Raw genomic sequence first — 24,773 nt, forward strand, 5'->3', positions numbered from 1 at the left:
GCTATTTGTTCACTGATAACAGAAAGAGATACAGTAGCTTTAGCTGTTGGAAAACAAAAGTTCAGAGGAAAGTAACAGAAAAGTTTACTAAATTACAAAGTTAGAAAGCATTTTATAATTGACAAATTTTTTTAAAGTAATGCTGGGTCAGCATCTGATTTGTGCCAGCTTGGAGAGCCACACTGCTTTCAAAATTAAGCTTCATTCAGTTTGGTATGTATTTTCTCAGCTTTCAAAAACTGGGTGAAGGTTTCATGGCACATAAAATGTATCTTAAACATTTATTCAGCCTAGAAGAATCTGGTCCAGGTTTGCTGAATTGCGGGTTTTACGTATACCTGTCTAAAGTCCAGATATCAATCAGTGCTACTGAAATTTCTCTTTTTAAAAAAAACAACAACTTTTTTGGGGTTAAAAATAAGACTTGAAATGGCTTAATTACAGCCACAGCATGTTTTGCAAATGAATAGGAAATTAATTTGGAAGAAATGCATTAGAAGTGGCAGTATAGTAGTTCTCAAAGCCTGGAGTGCAAATTTAGTGAAATTCAGGCTTTATTCACCATAAACCTCCATTCTTATACATTACACACCAAGTGAGAGATGAACCGAGAGTCTAACAGTCAAAGTTGATTAGATGCAGATTTATTGATGAGACATCTCCAGGGCAGAACAGATGCATCCAACAAATATCTGCATGGGTCAATGGAGACAATGACAGAGTTAAAGGCTGAAATCTGCCGTTACTTTAACATGTAACATTAATCTACAAAACAGACATTTAAATATATTTAGTGCACACACATTTTAGCAGTTTTTCTAAATATATAGTGGAGACATTACTATGATGATCTGCTGGCTGTTGATGAAAACAAAACATTTCTTTCCAGTTATTCCAGTGATTTAAACAGAACTAAATGAGTACAAATGAAACAAACGATCGGCTTTAAGGATCCAATAAAAATGCGAAGACAAACAACTAGACATAGATGAGTAGCTACAGTATAAAATGTTCAATTCCTGATTAGCAGGGAAGCAGTTCTTTCAGAGATTCATTAGTAACGTTTTATTTATCGAACAAAGACTACATTCGGCGCTAAAAAAAGCACACACATCTCCCTCACAGTGTGACAGTGTTTGTTATCCTGACTGGACATATTCAGAGATTTGCAGTCATCTCACATGTATAAAAGAGGTATAAAGCAAGTCACCTTGTCATGACAAGAGAAGCAGCAGATGGATACAGTAGTGTCCTGTCAACAGTCTTACTCGAACCGTGATGCGTCAACGAATGGTGCCATCAAACCAAATGGAGGCCATTTTGGCCTGGTGCAGTTACCACGTGCTACTCTTTGTCAGTCATATCAGTGAGAAAAAGATTAGTGCATTATATCTTTTTGATTAGTGGTTGTTTTTTTTTGAGTGTGTGTGTGCATTATTTACCAATGGTTTCCTTGAAGGTTAATTGGGCAAGTCATGGTGTTGCGTTTAAAAAACAATAAATAAATAAAATAAGTAAAATTTCAAAAGATCCTGAGAAACTGCATGGGCACCAGATGTTTTAAACGATTTGTTATGACATGTTAGCATTTGGTTAGTCAGTGAGAAGATAGTTCAGAGAAGCAGATTATGAATATGTTAAATTAATATGGATGATAAGTACGAGACATCCTTCTTCTTTTATACTTACATTTTTTCTTTATGTAAAACCTCTATAATGTGAGCGCTCAACTATTGCAGCCAAGGCCTGACATGTTATTGGAAAAACTGCTGACCTCTGTACCTGCTGCTTTAGGTGCAGAGCAATGAGAACTTGTAACAGAACTCAAATACCACATTTCCAACATACAGTATGAGTCAGTTGTTCACAAACAATCATCATTGGCGTGAATGCTTTTAGGTTGAGTTTTTTTTTTTTTCTTTCATGCATGAGTCTATTTCATTCTAGAGGGAATTGATTAAATGACAAATAACTCCAAGGAAGTTTCAAAAATAAGAATTGGGAGAACAATTTTGAATTACCAACGATTTGTTTTTTTTTTTAATATTCATTAGAATTGAGGTCAGTACCATTCCAGAAGCTTAATGATTTTAGCTATATCCATTACAAGACCAGTTTTGATGAGTGTAAAGGATCATTGATGAAGCTGATGAAGTCCAAGTTTCAACCACCTGAACTTGTTAACGATGTTCAGGAACCAACAAGGCTCAGGAATATAAAACTGGAAGGTATCAAGATAACAAAGCTCCTGCTCCAAACTGAACTGAAATCTGATCACGATGACAATGTACCAACTGTCATCTGTCATGCTAAGAGACTGTTTCCCTGCCAATCTAAGAGGCTGATTGTGTGGAATATTAAGGAGGCTACCTCTAAACTCTTCAACTTCACCTCAAATTAAACAGCTTGACGCATATTCAGGAGTCTCGACAGGGCAAAGTTCCCAAACATTCATGGAATCGACGCAGCAGGAAATGAACCTTCTGTAACGGCCCAAAGACCTCATGAAAGAAAGCCAAGCCAGCTTATATGAACTCAACTGCTTCTGATATGAAGAGTGGGCAAATGCTGAGACAAAAAAAAATCCATCAGAAATTTGTTCATGACAACAAAAACTGAGGTTCCTCGACATCTTGCTTTAGGGACATGTTTTGAAATTTGTCTAAACCCACAAACTTGTGCACCCAGTTAGCTTTGTTAAAACACTTTTGCTGAATTTGCTTGTCGTATGACCACATCATCTGCTTCACTCTGATGACGTGTTGGATAAACGTCTGACTGCTACTGTACGTCACAAAGTGTGTAAATAAAAAGTTAGTAAAGAGGGATGGGGTGAGAAATTAATTTAACCAAATCATTAAACTTTAAGCAGCCGTCTAAATTTGATGCCTATCCTCTAACCTCTACATCAAGCTGTAAACATTAACGAGAAGATTTAAACAAAAAAACGATGCATAAAGAACTAGTCATAGTGTCGTCTGAAAAGGCCTCCTCTGAGCAACAGATTCTCAGCCTCCAGTTTCTGCTGCGGCAGCTGTGCAAGGAACCCCGCCCTATTCTGGCACAGGGAGGGCAACGTCAGGTGCAGCAGTCCCTACAAAGGCCCAGAGGCTGAGCATTGTGCCAGTATAGTGTGCTACGATGAATTAAATACCGTATTCCACAGTTTAAAGTAGCATCAGGCTGGACAGAATTAAAAAATATCATGCTTACAATAAATACCAGATCAAAAAAAGGCTACCTTACAAATCCAGAGTTATATAGATGTAGTGTCAAAGCCTCCAGGAGTGTTAGTAGCATTTTTTTTTATCTTTAAAGGCTCCCATGGAATAGGAAGAACTATTTTAAATCTGTCGCTAAAGCCGACATTAATAAGCTGCTAATTCAAGGGAAGCATTTGAAGCTGACAGTTAGACACACCGATGAAGCATTACGAGAAAAAAACAAAACAAACAAAAAAAAACAAAACAGTTGCTCCATCCTTTGAATTTACATGTGATAATGCAGTACCTCAGAGAAACCTGAGCTCCCCAGTTCTAACATTCAAGTACATTAAAGTTAAGGAAATACAGAGAACTTCTCTCCCTTCACAAAAAAAGGCAAAAACTCTTCATTTGTGCATCAGCATCTTCTTCCATTGGTCGATATGCAGTGTTTGGGTAGAGCCTCGACTTTTCCGCTCCTGCCTCGTCGAAGTAGATTCCCACTCAATATTTCTTTTACGAGACCTGATGATGAAGACGTCCTTGAGAAACAACCACTGAATCCTTAGTAGACGGTGTGCTTATATGTTAGTCAGAGGAAGGTCCCTTGATGGAGGCTGAGATGCTTTGGTGAACTGCTGGTTCACTTCCATGTTAACGTCACACATTTAGTGCACTCATCAAGTTTCGTTTGACGTTAGTCTTCGTGTCCCGGACTGCCTCACTGCCGCACCTCGTTCTCAATGAGACTGGCCTCCCCGGACTGGAAGTCGCCGGTCATGTTGTTTCCAGCCTGGATCATTTCCTCATCCTGCGAGGACCCCTGCCCGTCGTCCTCCCCATTGCCTGATCCGGCCTCCTCCGACGAGGGATCTTGAAGTACTTGACATATGTATGTTTGCTGTGGGAAAACACAACACAAAAGTGTTAATTACTTAATATTTAAAACACCTCTCAAAAGCAAACAAACAGAAGAACTGTGTGTTTCATTTGCCACTTTGAGACCAACTGCAAACTTGATCCCAGCATTCAACAGTCTATGAGAAAAGTTGCTACATAACCCATCAGAAAAGATAAATTTGATGTATTTCATTAATTACATCCGTTTCAATTTATGTAATTTCTTACTGTCTTCTTTATTTAACCTTCTTAGGTTTTATTGCCAAAGTGTAAGAATTGAAATAATTTACGTCAAAAGTTGTAGGCTGTAGTTTCAGCCTACAACTTTACCTTCTTAGGAAACCTATTTGTTTGAGATTAAGGAACAAGAATGAGTTTCTACCGTTGTCTTGGCGGCAGATGAAGGGCTTGCTGAACGTCCGCCCTCCATACCGTCCACTTCTTCCTGGTCAGTCTGAGGCAGAAAAAAAAAGACACTTACCAAAAGTAGTAGGTGCATAAATAATCATTAGAAGTATGAAAACATAAAATAACCTTGTAGTTGTGAGCACTTAAGTACTTAAAATGCCCAAAGCAGACGTGAGAAAGGCAAATGACGATTGTGATGATCAGAACCACAAAAGTAAACATGGATGTTGAGGCAGTAAACCCTGAATAGAAGAGAGACAACCTACATTTAATGGGTTCTCACTCATTTATAGGTTTGAAAAAGTGTGAGATAGGGCACCATAAAATATCTGCCCACAATTATGTGACCAGCAGAGGGAGCTGTCCTCTTACCGGAGCGAACCGTGGAAAAGAACAAAAGCCAAAAGAGGCAGAGGATAGGAGCCGCCACCACCTGGTTAACAGCTCCATAATGGATCTTCTTGTCCAGTTTTGTCGGCAGATAGGCATAGTACATGTTGTACCTATCTGCTAGGTGTTTCAGCAGCATGTACATCAGCCCTGCACAGAAAGAAAGACAAGGAAATCAGCAGGACTAATCCAATTAGTCCTGTAGATAAGCCTCTGGACACAGAACAGAACCCCTGCATGTGGCCTGGCCTCTGCATGCCTAACCTGCAGCCACTCGATCAGCGCGCTCTGTCGATGTGAAAACGAGACGGAGCGAGCAGAGTTTAAACAGTACGACTCACCAAACGGGACGATGATTGGGCAGGTGATGCTGTAGGTCATAACCACAGTGAAGACACACATCATCCAGGCGTAAGCTGCCCCAAACTGGAACTCATAAGCTTGGTGCTAAAAAAAAAAAAAAAAAAAAAAAAAAAAAAAAATGTTTTTTTATTTTTTATTTATTTATCATACATCTAACTTTTTGTAAAAAAACAAAAAACAGATCGTGTAAAAACTTATTTTCAGTGTGCCTTGTTTGGATTTGTACGCTGAAGACTGACCTTCTTGACGTTCCTCCTCTCGGCTGCGGAGCGGGCCAGGGACAGGCGGATCATGTACATCAGTAAGCCGGGGATCCTCAACAGGTCGTTAGCATTACCAATGAATGCAGACGCAATGACGTAGTTCACAAAGAAGGCTCCGTTGTCAGGGAGGAACACACACCTATAAAAATCCCAAGAGAAAAAGGACAAAACTTAGAAATATTGGTGAAGGATTATTGCAGTTCATGTCATCAAACGCTTTAATTAATAATGGCAGCTCCAGTTTCAAGTTAGAAATTAAACAAAAACAACTCCTGATGCTGGAAGTCTGACTTTAAAAGTCTCAGAGAAGTCAAAATTTCAACAACAAAAATAGATGATCGGCATTTAAACACAGGTGTGAGAACTTCAGGCAAAAACTCATCAATCAGCATCCTGACTGTGTCTCATTTGACCAGTGAAGCTCTTCATACTGTACAAGCTTTATTTGTCTTATTGTCTTGTATTTAGTCATTGAAGACATTAAAAGTGTCAACTTTGCTTAATTTTTCTTAAATAATGACACTTTTAAAGTAAAGTCGAACTTGTACTTGCATTAAAAGCCCATTAAAATGTTAAACTTTGCATTAAAAGTGCCATTATTTACTGAATGACACTTCTTGAACATCATGTCAGTCTAATGCACATCCCTTCAAATAGTCTCACCGTTTATGCCTTTAACTATGCAGAATTACAGTTATGTTTTCTCCAAATTTACTATTAATTACCTGAGAATATACACACGTTTTTTTCAGGAAATATGTGAGGTTAGAGCATTTTAGTTTTTTGGCAGAACTTTACTCCTTAGTGGTACCGTAATCCTCTGTTGTAAAGTTGGCATCACAACAATCCCACTGATTTTCCACATCACACTAAGCTTGGGTATGATGAAGTCTTGTATGCAAGTTTTTACTTCCAAAAAAAAAAATCAAAACCAGCATAAAAAAATAAAAACAAATCCAAGCCCACCATACTTACTCAAACCTCACTGTAGCTTCATCCAAGAAACTTTTGTCAAAAAGCCAGCGGAAGAAAACATCCAAACTGTGAAAAATGAATGAAAGTCATTAGCTCAAAAATATATATAAAAACAGGTTTACAAAATTATTTCCTTATTTTACATATTAATAATTTGCTACAAAGCAAAAAATAAAACATGTAACACCTGCTGAGTCCAAGGGAGGGCAGCAACAGGACCATAAAGATCAAGAAAGTGTAGCATTTGTGCATTGTGGTTCTGTTCTCTCCCGACCTGTACGACAACATAAAACATTCACACACATTAAAACATGATGCTCCTAAAATTCTAATACATAAGAAAACAGAAGAATTGAAAGTAGTGAATAATAAACATACCGGGTCCAGTGGGCTTCGAAGAAAGCGGAGTAGTAGACAATGGTGGGAAGCAAAGCAGAGAAAGACCACAGCAGGAGGGTGGGGAAGAACTGGGTTACGATGGGGTTCTGGGATCAGAAAGACATGAGTGAGGCGTTAGTATTTAAATCTATTTGACATTTACATGTTGGGTTTAAGCCAGACCAAATATAAAAACAAAACAAACAAAAAAAACATGGATCCGGTTTAAAACTCTAATCTAAGATAACCTGAAGGCCAAACGTCATGGCAAAAGGATATTTTTTTCTGTATTTGTGATAATATATGGTAAGTTACATATGAAAATAAACTAAGGTAAAAAAAAAAAAAAGAGTTCCCAACTGCTAAAAAATATACTTAATTTTTATTTTAGATTTTGGAAAAAGCAGTAAATCGTAGAAACTTGTTAAAAGTGACAACATTAAGGTCAAACATTGACATAGATATCCAATTGAAGCTATTCACCTTCTTTTTATAATTACTATTCATTAAAAAATATTATTCACATTCTTATGAGAGGGGTTGTGGAGTCTAATATAAAAATAATTACTATATTTGTCATTTTTTTGTATGCAAAATAAATCTTATCTGCCATGTTTTACAGCACAGTGGAAAACTTGCAAATGTCAGAGGTCACTACAATACCCTCAGTTAAATAGATACAAATCTGAGGCATGTGAGTAAACGTTTCAAAAATGTCTTGAGACACTCCCATGCCTGAAAGTGCTTGCAAATTATAAGTGTTTCTAGAATATTTCCATTTACAAATTGTGTACTTTTTTAGAACAAAAATGTTGGATGGTTGGATTTTCTTATTCTTTTTTTTCTTCTTTTTTTTATCTAAACTCCTGGAGCAAGGGAGAGCTGTGACAGGATTTGGATTCAGCATTTCACCATTTCCGCCATATTGACAAACTTAAATCAGCTACAGTGTATAATAATAAGATAACTGTCTGATGAAAAGATAATATATCAAGATACAAAGCCTAGAGACTCTTTTTTTAATTTATTTTTCCAGACTTGGGGAAGGAAGAAATCAAATTAAATTACTCTTTGGATACTTACATTTAAGTACTCCACTGGTTTGGTGACGTTAAACTTGTCCATGGTGGTGATGATGATGGCTGGAGTGGTCAGAAAGAACAAGAGAAGGAAGAGGACGCAGTTGATGATGAAGCAGCGGGCCCACCATTTGATCCCTCCCACTGACAGATGCTCCCTGTGGGAAAAGGGGTCACACAGCGGTGAGACCGACACGGTGTGATAACCTGCAGAGACGGACACAGCTGGCCAAAAAACTAATACACTAGTTTAAAAAAAGAAAACAAGACATTATCAACACATTTCCCCCCAAACAAGTTCTAATGTGGCATGTAGGTTAATGTGAACTAATCGCATCAGCCAAAACGCAGCTATTGTTTTCCGTCTGTGACGAAGTGTTTGTTCTCACCAGTAGACGTTTTGTGGATCGGGGGCGTAAGTGACGGTCCAGTTGGAGGTGTGCAGCCTGTTGCTGAACTGAGAGCTCTTGGGTTCACGATGGCAGGAGCAGCCTTTGCACTTGCAAGCATTAAAGTCCTTTAAAATTCTGACAGACAAAGATCCCACGATTGAAAACAAACCAAAGTAAAAAAAAAACAAAAAAAAACAACAAAACAACAAAAAAAACACATTGCAGCAAAATTAACTAACACATTTCAGCAGTACAGAAGTCAATTGACAAACATGTCTTCTCTTATCTAAATGAACTTACGTGGCAGTTGTGGCCTCATTTTGAAAAGTGATGAAGGCCATTCCTAAAGGCTTCTTGTTGATTTTCTCTCTCTCTTTCCTGTAATCATCCCTTAATTGCGCCTCCAGCTTGGTATAATAACTCACAGCTTCTTCCTATAGGAAGAAAACCCAAGTCCATCACAGTAAATTGAAATATCAAAAGTTATAGTAGTCATTCAATTCAGAAAATGAAATTTTATAATCAAAAGAATTTTTTGTACATCGAGAAATGCTTATATCTGTTCAATTTGATGGGAATGGATTACATATAATAACAATAAAAAAATAAAAAAATCAGTTCCTTTAAGCAAGTTAGAGAATTACATAAAACCTATACAAATAAGTTTTTTTCATACAGAAATAGTGATGTGACAGTCACAGTAATTACTAAACAGATTTTTACTCAAGTATTTGGTGGACATGGCCTAATTCCTCCACAGAACCTTCCTAAAAACATTAAATATGATCTGACTGGGTACTTTGCAAACCAGCACACGTGTTACTCCTTAGATCATAGAAAAAAGGCATTGGAGCCATGGTCCAAACGCCACAGGAAGTCGGCCATTTTGTTTGTTGTACTGAAGTGGCATGTGAGAGAACGACTCTGTCAGCTTTTAGTAACATCCTTCAAAATGACTCAGAACAAACACTCAGTATAGTCTGAAGACATTGTTACGCAGCTAACGAAGGGTTTTAGTGGATCAAAAGCACGTGGGCGTGGCCAAGTCTCAAAATCCGACTGTGCAACATAAAAAAACGAGTCAAATAACTTTCACATGTCATCGCAGACCAGCTCTCAATATGCTGACAGGAAGTGAGATGTTTTGTTGGTGGGTGTCCTTTCCTCAAATTCTGAGTCAGGTTTGGCAGTGTGTCTGATCACACAGAACAGATCCTGAATGCTACTGTGAAGTGTGACTGCTGGTTGGACCGCGTGGGCGTGAAGAGCAGTCAATTCCAATACCGTTTCCATACGGTTTGCTCTAAATCACACATGCATGATTAGATTTGCCCCAAACTGGATATGAATGATCTTTGTCAGCCAATTGGTTAGATTACATTCTCTGTTGCATTTTTGGTTAAAACATGTTTTGTTCTTCATTAAGCAAAGTTACTCACAGCCAGTATTCACAAATTTTGCTCAAATAAGAACAGCAGTACTTCACAATACTATTACTAAAGTAAAAATGAAAAGCACGTTGAAGTAAAACTAAAAGTAAACTTCTCCAAACGGGTTAATGAAGAAAATGTTACTGAGTAAATGTTACTAGTTACTACTACTTACCTCTGGATACAAGCAAGTTTAAATACCAGAGCTGCATACTGAACATCTAACTAAATTGTTAATGTCATCCCTTTGCACTCACCTTTGTCAAAAATGGCATCAAATGAAACTGAATGCAATTTTGTTTTCAACAGAGATCACTGCTAACTGGGTCAAACCTGCATCCTTCTGTACCAAGTCAGATGGTCAAGCAAGCATAGCTTTAAGCAAATTACAGATCTTGCCAATACATTTTTTTAAATAAGCATTTTTAAATAAATCACATGGGATTGATTGGCTGTTCCTACACTTCTGCCTAATTTCAGACCAACCTGCTCCTTTCCCTGTCTGTCCTGATTCTCTCTTCTTCCTCTCTTCCTTCTCTCCATCCTCACAGCTGAATGAAATGAACTTTGTGTTAAGTATGTTTCTTAAAAAAACAGAACGCATATAAAAACATTAAATTTTAATTTAAAATTATATAATTTGTGGCCCATCCAGGTGGATGCTGGATGCATCACAACAGCACTGCAGTGTTATATTGAGGGAAGACATTTAAACTCAAGTCTATCACTGCCACGTTCTACAATGTTTTATAATTCACCATCTAGTTATGATTACTGTCTTTACAACAAAATAATATTTTTCCTACTGTAATTTCTTACATTATAAATTCAGCACACAGTTGCAGTACAACCGTGTCATTTTACCAGTAACTCAAACCAACCTGAACATTGATAAGCCTCGACTTGATAGATTCACATGACTTGCCTACTGTTTATTAACCACTTTGAAAAGCTTTTTTCATCCCTAAAACGTCCTTATCCTTCGCCCTATTCCCTACTATATCAATCATATCATTTACACATGCATAAAGCTGTTAAATACAGAAAATCCCGACTAGAAATAATTCTTACACCATTGTTTTGGGCGCCCTTTGTAGCGCAGCACACCTATGAATTGCATACGATGCATACCCACTTTTTTTGCTTAAAGCCAATACTTAGAGTAGGTAAAATATAAATGTCGTAACAGTGCAAAGGCACTTCCAATGACTCTGTTTACTGTATATATAACTGACTTCTTTGTGTACGTAGGAGAAGTCTCACTGGAACAAACCAGTGTATCATAAAAAATGCAAGTTTCTCACCTGTTCGCAGCCTTTAATGATGCAACAGCAAAGGTGTCCACAAGGCTTGGGGTTAATCATGGTTTTCTCATGCTCCTTATCTTGCAGGTCAAGAAAGAATTTCTTGTTACGCTCTGCCTTCTTCCTGAATACATAAATAGAAAAACTAGCCATGTCAGACGGACGAAGATCTATTTCTGTCAGGGAATGAATGAGACAATTCTCAAATACAATTAAAAAACAGTTGAGGGGAAACAGACACATCCTTCATCCAGTACCTTTCAGAGCTGAGATACATCAGCTTCGATACATCGTAACAGATACGAGCGTCCAGGACGATGCAGTTTTCGTATGCAAGCCTAACAGAACAGGCAACGGGGGAGAAATAAAAAAAAACAAAACAAATCTGTTAATACATTTACCAGCATATTTTTATTCGTCTAAAGGCATTTAAATTTACAGGATCAGTTTTGTAGGACAGGAACAACAACCTCCTCACAGAAACATGACACATGACTTGCCTAATTCTACTCATCTGATTTCGATTAGGGACAATTACACATATAGGCCTGGCATTGTCCGCTCCCAGACATAGGGACGAGGACAACGCAGCTCTTTTAACAGGGGGACGGCATGGCTGTCACACATCTTAACCCGACAACCGCCGTGTTGCTTCCACATCGACACAGTAGCTTTGCTTGAACACGAGCAGGGCTTGATATGAATTAAGTCATAAGTCATCCAAAAAATGTTTTTTTTTTTTTTTCCATGTTGCAACCACCGACCTCAATGTATTAACTGGGATATGATGCGAGGGATACGCAAAAGAACTCCCCCAAAATCTTCAAAGAACAAAAATTGATAAAAATTGATTGACACATAAAGTCCCAACAAAATACAGTAAAGTTTAAACTTCTGGTGAGACAAAATGAGAAAGCATACATACATTTGCAAGTGAAAAACACACACAAAAAAATCCCAGCTTACTCAAAGTGTTGCTTTATCTCTCTCTCTTCTGCATATTGCGAGATGCCATTAACAAATAAAGTGCGTTTCACCTTCATGGAAGAGGAAAAAAACAGAAGCAATTATAAACAACATGCGCTTGATGTCATGTAATGACGCACCAAAATTAAGAATCCATACCAAATCGTCCTCTTTGTAGCGCATCTTTGACGTGTGCCGCCTCATGCTGTACACCGTTAGCAGCAGGTAGAGAAATGCAAAGCTAGTGTGTAGCCATAGTAGTTTGTTCCTGTAGAAACAAAGAGCAAAACAAATCAAACATTAGCAAAATAAAGACTTAAAATAAATCCACAACATACAGTTTATATCTATACAAAGGGACAGTTTATGCAAGACTCACTCTGTATCTAGATTTCCTATAGTGGTTCGTGGAAAACTATAGGCAGTGTCGTCTGTTGGAGGAAAGAAAGAAAGAAGTTCAAGTGCAAGTTAAACCTCATTTATTCCTCCTTACACTTTCAACATTTACTATTTCTATTTCCTCACGGTCACAGGTGTGGCTCACCAGCAGCTTAAACAGGAATAAAAGCCGATTTGTCGTCTGTTAAGTCGTTTTATGCCCTTTTAAATTAACGAATGACAGCAGAAATTTATAATTGATGGCAATGTGGAACTAAAAACATGAAGTAGGAGGAAAAGCAGCGGCACATAATTGCTGTCACAAGAAAAATCACAAGAGCAAAATAGAATGTGGAATACTTACACTCTTAAAGTTAATAGCTGCAAAATGTCATCCTGGTGTCACAGATTTAATTATGTACAGAGTGCATTTACACAAAATGTGGGAAATACATGTAGCCTCTTATACAAAAATAACAAAATGCTAAAAATGAAATGAAAACAAAAAACGTGAAGTGACAGGGCTCCGTCATACTGAGAAAATAAAATATGCAAGACAAAAAATATATATGTTTGAGTTTTTGTATGAGTAGACTTCAATTAGCTCACCTAAAAGGTTCCCCGAGAAGTTGACAGGCAAGATTATGCCCACAGAGAGCACACCCACGACTACAAGCAGGCCAATGATGTGCCGCTGAAAAGACAAGTAGTGAACTGCATCTTCACCACACTTGTCCCTTATTTCCTCTTCCCTTCAGAGAGAAAAGAGAAAAAGCAGCAGCTACATAAAAGCCATTCAGATCAGAAGGAAATGTTCTTTGCCAGAGGTACAGCGGCTTTACTGCGACAAGCAGCGAGGAGGCAGACTCACTTGATGCGGAAGACGGCTGTTAGCCAGGAGCAAAAGCCCTAAAACAGGAGAGATGAACCAGTGTTTACAGGAAAAGACATTATGTTTTGCTTGAAAGAACAGTTGAGGTGCAGCTCAATAAAATAGAATATTACTGAAAATTACTGAAAATTAATTTAATGTAAAAAAAAATATATATATATATACTAATAAATTCATGACTCACAGAGGGATTAATGTTAAGCATTTATTTATAACTTTGGTGATTACAGCTTGCAACTTTTTGAAAACTCAAAAAAATTATTTCTCTGAAAATTAAAATACCATAAAAGACCAATTAAAATGATTTTTTTTAGCTCAGAAATGCTGGCCCATGCTCTACACAGTGGATGAACACAGAACTTGGTCAGGCCTCTTTTGAATGAATATCTGCATCAATGCAGCATGGCAAGGAACTGATCAGACTGATTCTGCTGAGCTGTTAAGGAAGCCCAAGTCATTTCAATAGCAGCCTTAGGCTTGTTTGCATGGCTGGTTTTGAAACCTCTTACCTTGACAATACTTAATAGATTCATTGTGGGGTTTAGGCACAACACAATCATATCGTGATCTTTAAAGGTATTGGTACTTTTATTAATGTTTGCACCGGATCAGGTGGGAAATTAATTCACTGACTGTGGAAACGTCTTAATGCTGCTGTTCTCACTGTTGACTCAGCAAAAAAAGAACCAGAAATGACGATTTGAAACATAACCATTCTGTGTAATAAACTGGCATGAGTTTTATTTTATGGAAATATTCTATCTTCCATTAAGATGCACCCATATTTCATCCTGCAATAACTACAGGTTTCTTACTGTATCTCTCGGGTCCATGTCCATTGAGCTTGATACGGACGTGAGGCGTGCATAGCGTTCATTTGGTTCTGGCAGTGGGGAACTCACGCTGCAAGCAGAAACACACAAGATTTGCATGCTGCAGCATAAAAACGAACAAAGCTGACATTTGTGACACCAGCTGTGTTTTCAGTGCTTGGTGTCACAGAAAGTAAAGTATAGTAAAGTACAGCATTGAAAAGATGGTAAAACTGCTCAGAAACACTTGCCCTGAAACCAAGAGAGGAAATTTTAACAGATGCAGCCATGAGAGAAATCTCTGTAGTCACATTTCATGCTGACATGCTTTGTTATCGTTGTTAATAATAAGGACTTACAAGCACTGAAGGTTCAATGATAATAGTCGCAGAAGGACATAACGAGAGATAAACTTTAGTGATGCACCAGGAAATGAGGCATAACTGGAATTAGGTCAATTAAAAAAATTCTATTGTTTCTAAACAGCAAATCCACTTTATTGCCAACCTGGCAACACTCTTCAGTGTCAATGATTTAACAGAGTTAAGAAGACTCAAAGTAAGCCATTTACAGTGTAGTTAAAATACCTACATGTGAATATACTTATTTTGTGTTTGAACACAGAGAAACTATGTTGTTTTCAACTTGCAACTGCTAATGGTGGTTGTCTTCCAACCAAATAGCAAACCTCATTTGTTCCAAGCTTGCAGGGTCAGTGTGATGTCATTTCCTTAACGCATTGTAACTCATCGTAAATGAACAAATAGTGAATGGAGACACTGGTCTCTCACACCTGTGCTATGACAACACATCTACTTCTCATATAACTTCTTATAGCAGTAAGGTCAGGAAAAAATTACAGCCTCCTCTTTTATAGTTTTATAATACATTTATAGAGTGCAGAATTGAATCAAATTGGTATACAAACCTATTAGAAGCTTCTCTAATAGGGTTGTTGAGTTTTTCCTTCAGAGCCACCAGCACCCTTTAATATAAATCAATATGATCTTATTTAATAAGCATAAATTTGATAGCACGCCCTCTGGGAGGTAAAAAAAAAAAAAACAGTACAATATAAATCCAGATGGAAAGGTTGAAGAGCACCATGACTCTGTTGGAAGTAGATCAATCCTACGTTCAGGTATGAGATCACTGAAGGCTCTAACAATTCTAAGGAAAAGGAATAAGGAGAGAGCCCGAGGCCTCCTCTCCCACATTCCTGTGTGGAGAAATAAGTCATCTAAGTTCTGCTAGCCTAGACACTGAACAACCACCACATACAGGGCCGGGCCCGTCTATGTACAGCTGCACATCAGGGAAGCATTACCTCTCCCCGTCAGTGTCCAGTCTGTGTGGCTCATGCTGCACGCTCACACAGAAGAACTTCAAGCTTCATAAAAGGAGGTCAAGACACAGATTAGCACACACAGATCTGATTAGGACAGTGACAGAACAGGGACACCCGACACCAGTAGCACAAGAATGACATGGAGAAAGAGCTGCCAGCAGATTGGTACTGAGAAATGGATCAGAGAGGAAGAAAAACAATGAAATCATCAGGACAAAAAAAAAAGACCCACTGCAGCCTGAGCAGAAGGTACACGAGCGGCGAGTTAGGTCAGAAAAAGAGACGAAAACAACAGAGAGGAAAAGAGCAGTAAGGAGCTCCGCGATACGGCGAGATGAACATACTATTCCCGATCATCCAGACGACTATACCGTTGATCCCTCTCTCTTTTTCTGATAAAAAAAAAACATACAAAACAAAGCAAGAAGCATTAAGCTTACTTAAAACCACAGGGAACAGAAAAGAAGAAGATCAATTAAGAGAAAAATCCAGTAGCCATGTTGCACCAGAGGTATACCAGTGAAGGCTCTGTTCAACATGGTACAAATTATTTTATCTTACAAAATTAACCATGTTCTGTGATAATGCAAATGTCTACCACAGTTTTGCTTGTTTACGTTACAAAGTTCCACCACGTATTTGGAGGCTGTGTGAATCTACAACATCATATCCTATCTATCTGTTATAAAAGCTTCCCGTGCTGCCGCCTCCTCCCATCCTCCCTTCATGCTACAGGCCCATTCCCTGCTCATACGCAGCTGGAAAAACAGTGTGGCTGTGATGCAACACAATCACAGCTGGGGAATGTGGGTAATGGAGCACTGTGTCAAGGACTCTGTCCGAGGTCCGCCTGACTCTGTCTTTTTCCCCCCATTGTGAGGTAGTGGAACACCTCGGAGCTTTGGGCGACTCATAACCTGGAAGTTACCCAACTATTTTCATTTCTTAGTCTCAAATAAAACATGGGTTAAGTTCCTAAATGTTAATAATAAAAAAAAGTGCTTTGCATTTAAACCTGTATTAATGAGCTTTGAAGATCTAAAAATGTGTGGCAGAGCTCACTTGTTGCCACTAAAACACAAACTGCTGACACTCTTTTCTGACTTCACTTTATTATGCCTGTTTCTGTTGGGAAAAACAGAAGGGCGGCCAAAACGAGCCAAGTGCAGGTTCAGCTTGTTGTTGAAGAATACCTTCACATAAAAAAAAATAAAATACTGACCCCCCCATATAAATTTATGCTACTTTGAAACATGCAAGAGGGACAAAAATTCTAATTAAACAAAATTAAATATCAAAGATAACTTGAGTAAATGCAAAAAGTAATTTTTAAATAATGATTTAATTTTTTAAAGGAAGAAGAGCTAACAAAAAAAAAATCAACCTTTCCCTGTGAAAAAAGGTTCAGTTAAATCTTTTATTAACTTATTCACATCAGCCACACCTTTGCTTTTTTTCAGCTCACATTTACTCATAAGCATTTGATTTGATACCTATTGCATCAGCCACAGCCACCATAATTATTGCTTGACATGTAGAATCAAGAAATCACTTAAATTCTCAATCCTATCTGGCCACATGAAATTGAGCAAAAGACCTAAAAAAAACAACAAATTATTGCCAAATCTAAAGAAATACATGCAAAGACTAATAATCAAAGTCGCCTCTGACATCTATCAGCTTAATTTCTAAGGGGATTTTTACAGCTATAGTTTGTTTACTTTGATACAAATCAGTTGAGTGGCTAGGTTACCAAATATTTAAAGCACTGCAGGAGTCACAGGCTTCATGAAGGACCAGCGATCATGATTCAGCAATGAGAAAGACAGAGGGGGCAGAGGGAATTGCTGCCGTGGGGAAGATCCAAAGAGGAAAACCATTGTGCCGTCTTCAGTTTGTTGGGCAATAAACAACACTGCAAACGGTGCTGAAACTCATAGAAATTCCAACAATTATGTAGATTTAATGTAGAAAAATCCCTTCTTTAGATATTTAAATAAGAGGTCTCAAATGGGAGAACTATTGGTACATTCAATAAATGTTTTTCAAACGTTTAAAGTGATTAACTTAAAAGAAACACTTTTAAGTTGATCACTTTTCAGAAACTTTTTAGTATTTTGGGGTTTTCTGCAAAGCAACCCCTGTTTCTATGGTACGTAGTTGTTTGAGAGTGACAACAAAAAACCTTTTATATCATACCATCACAAATGTAAATATGCAGCGTTTACTGAACTCTTCGGAGTCTTTAACTGGAACCATGCACTTTGGTCTGACATGACTAAAGTTGAGGTTTTCAGCAACAGATGCTGAATGTCTGTCAGATGTTAAATAAAACACAAATATCAGCAAAATCACTACCATCTTAAGCACAGTGGAGGATATGTGTGTTACTTATGTAAAAAGCCCAAAAAACCTGGTTAAAGTTCACATTATCTTGCACTTTTGGAAACATTGGGACATAAAGTAAAAAATTAAACAACAATAACAACAAAAAAACTTGCCGCCTTACTCCGTAAAACTGAAAACAAGTGTGTTTTTCTAAAATTCCCAGTGTGAGATTGCTTTAACTTCAGGGCTTCCAACAAATCTTTACCAGGGGTGCCAAGGAATGTGGCTGTGACTTACAATGAGTGTCAAATCCATAACTGATAAGTAAAGGCTAGCTAATGCACAGCCCCATGACTGAAGCATAATGGTCCTTTTCTTTGTTATTGCAAAAGTCATTTAAATATTTGTGAGCACAACACCTGGGAAATGAACTCAATAAAAGTCCCTTCAGGTGTGTTTCCAAATGAATTTTATGTTTATATCTGCCAAGTGGTTTATTACAGTTCAGTTCAAGCAACAAAATGTAATGTTGCGTTCATTTCTGTATGCAACACAATCATGGTAGGATCCACAGGATAAATTCTATTCAAAACATTAAATGTTCAGGAAGTGTTAAAGAAGTTGGTATTCTGTATGTGATATAATCCAGGTTTCTTTAACAAACCTCTGTTGAGGTAAAATGCTTATGTTATCATTACAGTAAAATGCAGCAGGAGTAAAATTTTTGCATGGATTAGATCAACAAAACAAACTATCCATGGATGTCACAACAGCTTCAAACAAAAGGAACTACAATGCAGATATATTAATAAAAATTAAAAGAAAAAAAAAACAATTGAATTTCCTTTTAAAAAGCCTGAACACCCCCCTGGAAAATGCATCTGGTTTTTATACATTGATAATTAGTTATGTAATTGTGTTCCCAAAACATGCACTATGAATACTCCAACGGGTAGTGACCATAATTCTACATTTCCCATTGTTTGGAACAAGTTATTCCAGGAGCCTTGGCACGCGTTTCATTACCTGTCAGCGTCAGCCACCAGGGCGAGGCGCCCATAGTCCCACGCTCGCTTCCTCAACACAGAAAACAAGAACAGCAGCAGCTACGGGGACACAACAAACAGCGCTTGTTAGCACCTTCACTGCCTTCATTTACACTACAGAGACCAACAACATGAAAATTACACAACAGCTTCACAAAGCTCATCATTTCAAAACACTTTCCTGGAAGTATCTCGTTTGAATAAGGAAAGGTTCAAGTAGCTTTAAGTCATCGCGAGGGCAAGTTTCTGAACGCTGCACAAATGTTTTGGGCTCCTCAAATGAATGACTTAAATACTCACCAAAAAGCACATAAAGTCAAGGGCAAGGACAGTAGGGACACCACCAAACGGTAATCCTTGGAGTACGGTGCTGCGAATTCGGCCCGAGTAGCAGAATTCTTTGGAGCTGTTGGTCGAGCAGCTCCCATTGTTACACTGAGGCCCCAACGAGGAGCCCATAGTGATCATCGATCTGTAATTCAATTACTGCAGCATGCTGACACCCTGCGAAGGAGAAACGCATTTTCACAACTTCACATACTGACTTAATGTTGCAATAAAGATATGTTCTTCCCATTTTTGCATCAAGACTAGTTAGAAATGGAAAAGGCAAATCAGAATATATTAGATCATACATGAGAAACGGTTTCCTACTCAGATCTTTATGTCATCAGTATCAAGGTGCATTAATTTAAAAAGTTAAGAAATTTTAACAACAACACTGCTTCGGTTTGAAGTGCTTTTAATGAGATCCGAGAGAAAGAACAGAGGTGACCACATTTTTCTCCAGCTGGATGCCGGTTTTTAGCCGACACTGTAATACTGTGACCATCGCATGCGAATCCATGCTTAGCTGTCATCAGTCACATGTTTAGCTGTTGCTACGCTCGTTGTTTGACCACAAGCATAACATAAGCAAAACTTAGAAAATTATTTTAGAGAAATATATTTTTTATTCCTGAATTGTGCCTGACATACAACAATGTACATTTGGGAAGAAACACAAAAGATTATATTCACAGCTTAGTTCTTAAATTACTAAAGAGATGTGGGTTCTCCCCATAAAAATTAAACAGTATCTTTCCAGCCCCTGTAATTTGTTCTGATTTGTAAGCAGGGAAGTTGACAAGTGAGCCTGAGCAGATGAAGCCTGTTGGAACAAGCCTGCTATGGGTTGGCCATTTCTTCCAGGTTCTTTCCTTTTGCTGACACATCCCTTGTCAATAAAGGACTAGTTTCAGCAGAGTATTTGGACACAAACACAGTCCAAGTTGTTTTTTTTAAATTGGACAAAACATTTTTAAAGAACATTAACATGTAAATAAAAGAGACCATAACTAGGTGACTAATTTCTAGCACTAGGCTTATAGGTAGACAGACTTGTGTCAAATATAAAATAACAAAAAAAAAAACCCTAATAGAATATATTTTTTAAAATTTATTAAAATGCAAATAGCTTCATAATGACATCCTGAATAGATAGCGAGAGTATAAGAGGATTATGTCTGAAACGCACCAGACAACATAGCTAGAGTCTAAATGATTTGCATTTTTGTTTTAGAAATCCTCAGTTTCAGTCTAGCAGTAAAACAGAAGTAGGTAACATGTCCCCTGAGTAGGCACACAGCATAAATAATGCACAATGCACTTCAAAACACTGTAATGGATCAGACTTTCTGACACTAACCTCCATGTTCAGGAAATCAACACAATTGGCGATTTTGAGTTAAGAGCAAATTTTCCCTTTAGCTACTAAAAAAGGTGTATTTCCATTTTAGAACCTTATGGAAAATATACTTAACTGATTTAATGGTTTAAAGTGAAAGGCTTTGAACTGGAAAAACGTTCAAACATATTGTCCGAAGGCTTCAGGAAGTAATGGCTTTCTACCCGTTTCGCAGTTGCACAGCTCGACTTGTGCCTTTCTGCCCACTACTATCAGCCGAATCCACAATGCTACTCATCTGCCCTAACACTAACTCATTTATCTTCTCCCTGGAATGCTGTGATATCACTGGAGAGCCACAGCCAGAGTCGAACAATAAACTGATAGAGACTACTGGGTTCAAATGGACCGGTTTCAATCCAAGCAGCACACAGCATGCCCCCGCTGTGTCTTCACCCACACTGATGCCCGTCATGGGCGCTTTGCAGATTAAAGACCTGCAACATGGTGAAGCACCTGAAAAAGTGTTTTTTTTATTTTTTTTATTATAATATATCTTTTCAAAACCAAATGAATCAGTTTGTAATGTATATCTCCAAAGATTTAATTTTGCTTCAGTGTAAAAATAAAAAGCCATTGCAAGCGCACAAGCAAGTTTATTTCAGAGAAATGGTTCAATGAAGTTAATACGTACAAATTACACATCAATTCAGCAGTTTTATGTCCTAGGTAAACATCTCTGTTCAGATAGAGATCTGACACAGATGTTTAATGTTAAGTACAGCAGAAACAGGGATTGGAGTTAAAAAGGCATGCTGAGTAGCGCATGATGGGTCACGGCCTGAGCTCAGGGTTATGTCCTGTCATAGAAGCTGGACTTGCAGTTTCATTTCCTTCAAGTACTTCTTTACATTTGCGACTTTAGGTTACTAATGTGTACCAAGCTCCTCTTGCCCAAAACCACAAAAGCAGAACATTTGAAAGAAATGCTTAACATTATTGTGTGATTAAAGGGCCAAACATAAATATCATCTGTCTACGTGAGTTTATCTGAACCAACATTAATTTCTGGTGTTTTTCTGATGGTTCTAGGAAAGTCACCAAGAGATTTTTATCTATAGTGTTTTCCATTACTGAGTGAGTCTCTGTTTGATAAAGTCATAAGGAAACTATTTGACCAAGCCTTGTTTCACGCTTTGAAACCGCCAACAATCCAAGCACCTTCACACTAACTTTCTAGTGCAAACTTATTTATAGGATTATAAACCAAGAGGAATGAGGATAAATACCCGAAAAAACACTTGGGAGAGAAATTTAAACAACTAGCTATTCAACTGTTTTCTTCAACCATTTTTTTCCAGCATGTCAACTTGCATTTTAGCACATAAAATACCAATTAAAATATCCTTCCTGAGGTAAAATATGTGTAATTTCTTGAAAACTACACATCTTTGCATCCCTGAAGGGAAATTAATGCTTTGACATTGCAGATACTTATGAACAAGGAAGATAACATGTGGTCCAACAAATGTTTGGCCATTTTTTTTACCTATTTTTTTTAGCTTTCTTCATCTGCTTTGGTACTAAACTTTAGGATGTGAAATCATGAATAAAATAAATGCACACCCTATTAGAAAGTCATCTGGCTTGTGTAAACCAAACATGTTCACCATAAAAGTATCGTATTCTGTGTAATTGACATGGTTTAGTCATAATTGCAAACATTACTAGATAGAATGATAAATTTTAATTAAAATCTCCAAGACTATATGCTAATATTACCCTGGTTGGTAAATCACTGTCAGCTCCCTGAGATTCAATCAACAAACCTTCTGTATACATTAGACGTTACATAACAATGTCAAAGTGTTATGCAAGATCATACCCAAGAGAGATTAACTGCAAACATGGAAAAAGTTGAATAAAGTTAAGGGAAACTTTAAACATTAGTGATAGATTTAATTAACACTTATTACAGTAGGTATTAATGAAATAATACTTATTAACATTATTGGTAGATTTAACTACAGAGTGAACACACTAATAAGTTTCATGTCATGTTGCCAGCGAATTAAAGCTGAAGAAAAGTGACAAACCAATTAAATTAGCCAGTAGGTTTCACAGATTTTCAATGATTTAACCTAACGCAGGTGAAACAGAAAGAAAATGCTCAGTCCCCTTTAGTAATTGCTTGTGTTCATTGATTCGCTTTGTTTTGAGTTTAGCAAAAATAACAAAAAAATGTATCAATACATGACATACCATAATGAATAATGTACAAAAATCTTCTAATGCTTTCATTTTATATTCACTACAAAAATATCTCCATCAAATAACCGCTGAAAGCTTGTCATTTTTTTTTTTTTTTTTTTTACAGTTGGTGTATCTTATGTTCAACAAAATATAGAGGCTAAGAAATGATCATAAATGAGCCAAATCAGAAACAGCTGCTCAAACGTTAAAGAACAAGCACGTGCTCAATCAACGGCTAACATTGTGACTAAAACTTCATGATCTGGGAGGGGGTGGGGGAATTTAGCTGCTATAAGCAAATTTTGAAACTGGTGCTTCTTGAACAAAAAAAATTAATAATTAACAATTAATATATCAAAAATATAGCTGCTATAAGCAAATTTTGAAACTGATGCTTCTTGAACAAAAAATTTAATAATTAACAATTAATTAAATGACTATTCCAAATGATTTTGCTTAGAACTAAAAACACAATTATGTACCCTAATCACCAACAGAGCTAAAAAAAAAAAAGCAAAATACTACACACAAGTTCATAACAATAGTTGTAACAATGTAAAAATTTTCCAGAATGAATGTTCACTACCCATTTCAGATAAAAATAAAATACAATTTTATCACTTCTTGTGTAAATTCTCATTTTCTGAGAAACTCAATTGTGGGTTTTCATGAGCTTACATGCTCAAAGTACAGAGAAAAAAAAACACTTGAAATATATCACTCTGTAAGCAGTGAATCAACAAATTTCAATTGGCAGTCTTCTGCATTTTAATGCACAACTGGTTTTTAAAAAAAGATCGTCAAAAGAGAATTTACTTGTAAAATTTAGGATATATTTTTTCCCTTATAAATTCTATTTATTTAATATTATCTTTGGTGCTTTCGCCACTGGGGGACAAATGTACGATTCAATCCAGTTCTTCAGGTAATCCATTATGAAAGACTGATGCTTCTGGAAAGTTTTAAACAAATACCGATACTGTTTATATGTATACATGCACCATGTGTCATGTATTCAAACAGCTCATATGTATCTCTTACAGGCTCTCAATATGTAGGGGATAACTCGGAGATTAATTATCTCAGTCAAGCTCCAACTAGTCATCCGTCCATGATGAAACCCAGGTCAGTAAATCCATCAGAGGCTAACAGACCACTTGCAAGATAGCTGAAAAACGACAATAGTATACGAAGACGGTGTCTAAATGTCGCCCTTTTTTCCTACTGCTGTTGAGATGGACCACAATTCTAGCTTAGGTTGTTGCGTTCACGCATGACGATCTCTGAACTCTTCTAAACTTTCTAAAAATCATTTAATCGTTACAGCGAGTTAGCCTTTATATCGCTGTTAAAATTTAATTAGCAACAAATATCCGATTGCGTTAGGCAGGCGAATCCATTGGTCATACAATCCGGCGGTATTAATGAAGTATCCTTAATACTAACACAAGTATTTAATTTGTAGTCATATTACATCTATTTATATAGATAGGGTGTGTGTATTTATACTTTAAAACACAATCTGAGCAGAAAGAAAGGATAAATTTGTTCAGATATGATAGCCTAACGCTAATGGTAAAGAGATTGCTTTACGCCGATATTGGTCTGACAGCACCGAAAAAGTTATTTAACAGACAGAGCTGAAAAAAAATCGTCTCTACCAGAGAACACATCCTAAAAATTAAAGTGGTCACCGATATATATATACATATATAATAAAAACAACTTACTTTCTAATAATGCGCAGCAGTGAGAAAAACTGCCCACTGTTTCCAAGTAGAAGCTAGCGACTTAGCTCTTCGAGAACAGGTTGAGACTATCAGGCAACTCTTGGATAAAGTCCAACGAGTGTCGGCGACAAAAACTAAAGCAAACTAAACAAAATCAGAAAGTGAAACTATATTTCTAGCTGTTAGTACACATAAACATTGCTCCGCCACCGCGGCTGAGTCAGTCTGTGTGCCGGTGGGACAACAGTCGCTAACTAAACCAGTCTAAC

General features: G+C 37.2%; 1 protein-coding gene across 2 annotated transcripts; it reads right to left on the reverse strand.

Moving 5' to 3' along the window:
* Positions 1–628: 628 nt before the first annotated feature.
* Positions 629–24,763, reverse strand: LOC106929417 (mechanosensitive cation channel TMEM63B-like). 2 transcript variants are annotated; one of them, XM_015006363.2, is made up of 24 exons: positions 24,505–24,763; positions 19,156–19,359; positions 18,836–18,915; positions 15,826–15,873; positions 14,137–14,224; positions 13,301–13,338; positions 13,039–13,181; positions 12,431–12,482; positions 12,211–12,319; positions 12,052–12,122; positions 11,343–11,423; positions 11,086–11,209; positions 8,652–8,785; positions 8,349–8,486; positions 7,964–8,117; positions 6,881–6,987; positions 6,690–6,776; positions 6,503–6,568; positions 5,504–5,666; positions 5,243–5,348; positions 4,884–5,051; positions 4,638–4,753; positions 4,486–4,557; positions 629–4,104 (listed from the first exon to the last, which is right to left on the reverse strand). In XM_015006363.2, exons 2-24 carry the CDS (start codon positions 19,321–19,323, stop codon positions 3,925–3,927), a joined length of 2,493 nt encoding a protein of 830 aa, XP_014861849.2. In that variant the 5' UTR covers positions 19,324–19,359; positions 24,505–24,763; the 3' UTR covers positions 629–3,924. The 2 variants fall into 2 exon arrangements, with proteins under 2 accessions (XP_014861849.2, XP_014861850.2); XM_015006364.2 differs by lacking the exon at positions 15,826–15,873.
* Between the last annotated feature and the right edge of the window lie 10 nt (positions 24,764–24,773).

The sequence above is a fragment of the Poecilia mexicana genome, unplaced genomic scaffold (assembly GCF_051168715.1).
Source record: "Poecilia mexicana isolate PSO_F unplaced genomic scaffold, ASM5116871v1 scaffold_15, whole genome shotgun sequence".
Taxonomy (NCBI): Eukaryota; Metazoa; Chordata; class Actinopteri; order Cyprinodontiformes; family Poeciliidae; genus Poecilia; species Poecilia mexicana.

Coding starts and splice junctions, on each gene's coding strand:
- LOC106929417 (XM_015006363.2), bottom strand. CDS start 19,323: ATGATCACTATGGGCTCCTCGTTGGGGCCTCAGTGTAACAATGGGAGC. Junction 13,182..13,300: donor ACAGCCGTCTTCCGCATCAA/GTGAGTCTGCCT, acceptor TTCTCTCTGAAG/GGAAGAGGAAATAAGGGACA. Junction 11,424..12,051: donor GAGATAAAGCAACACTTTGA/GTAAGCTGGGAT, acceptor CTGTTCTGTTAG/GCTTGCATACGAAAACTGCA.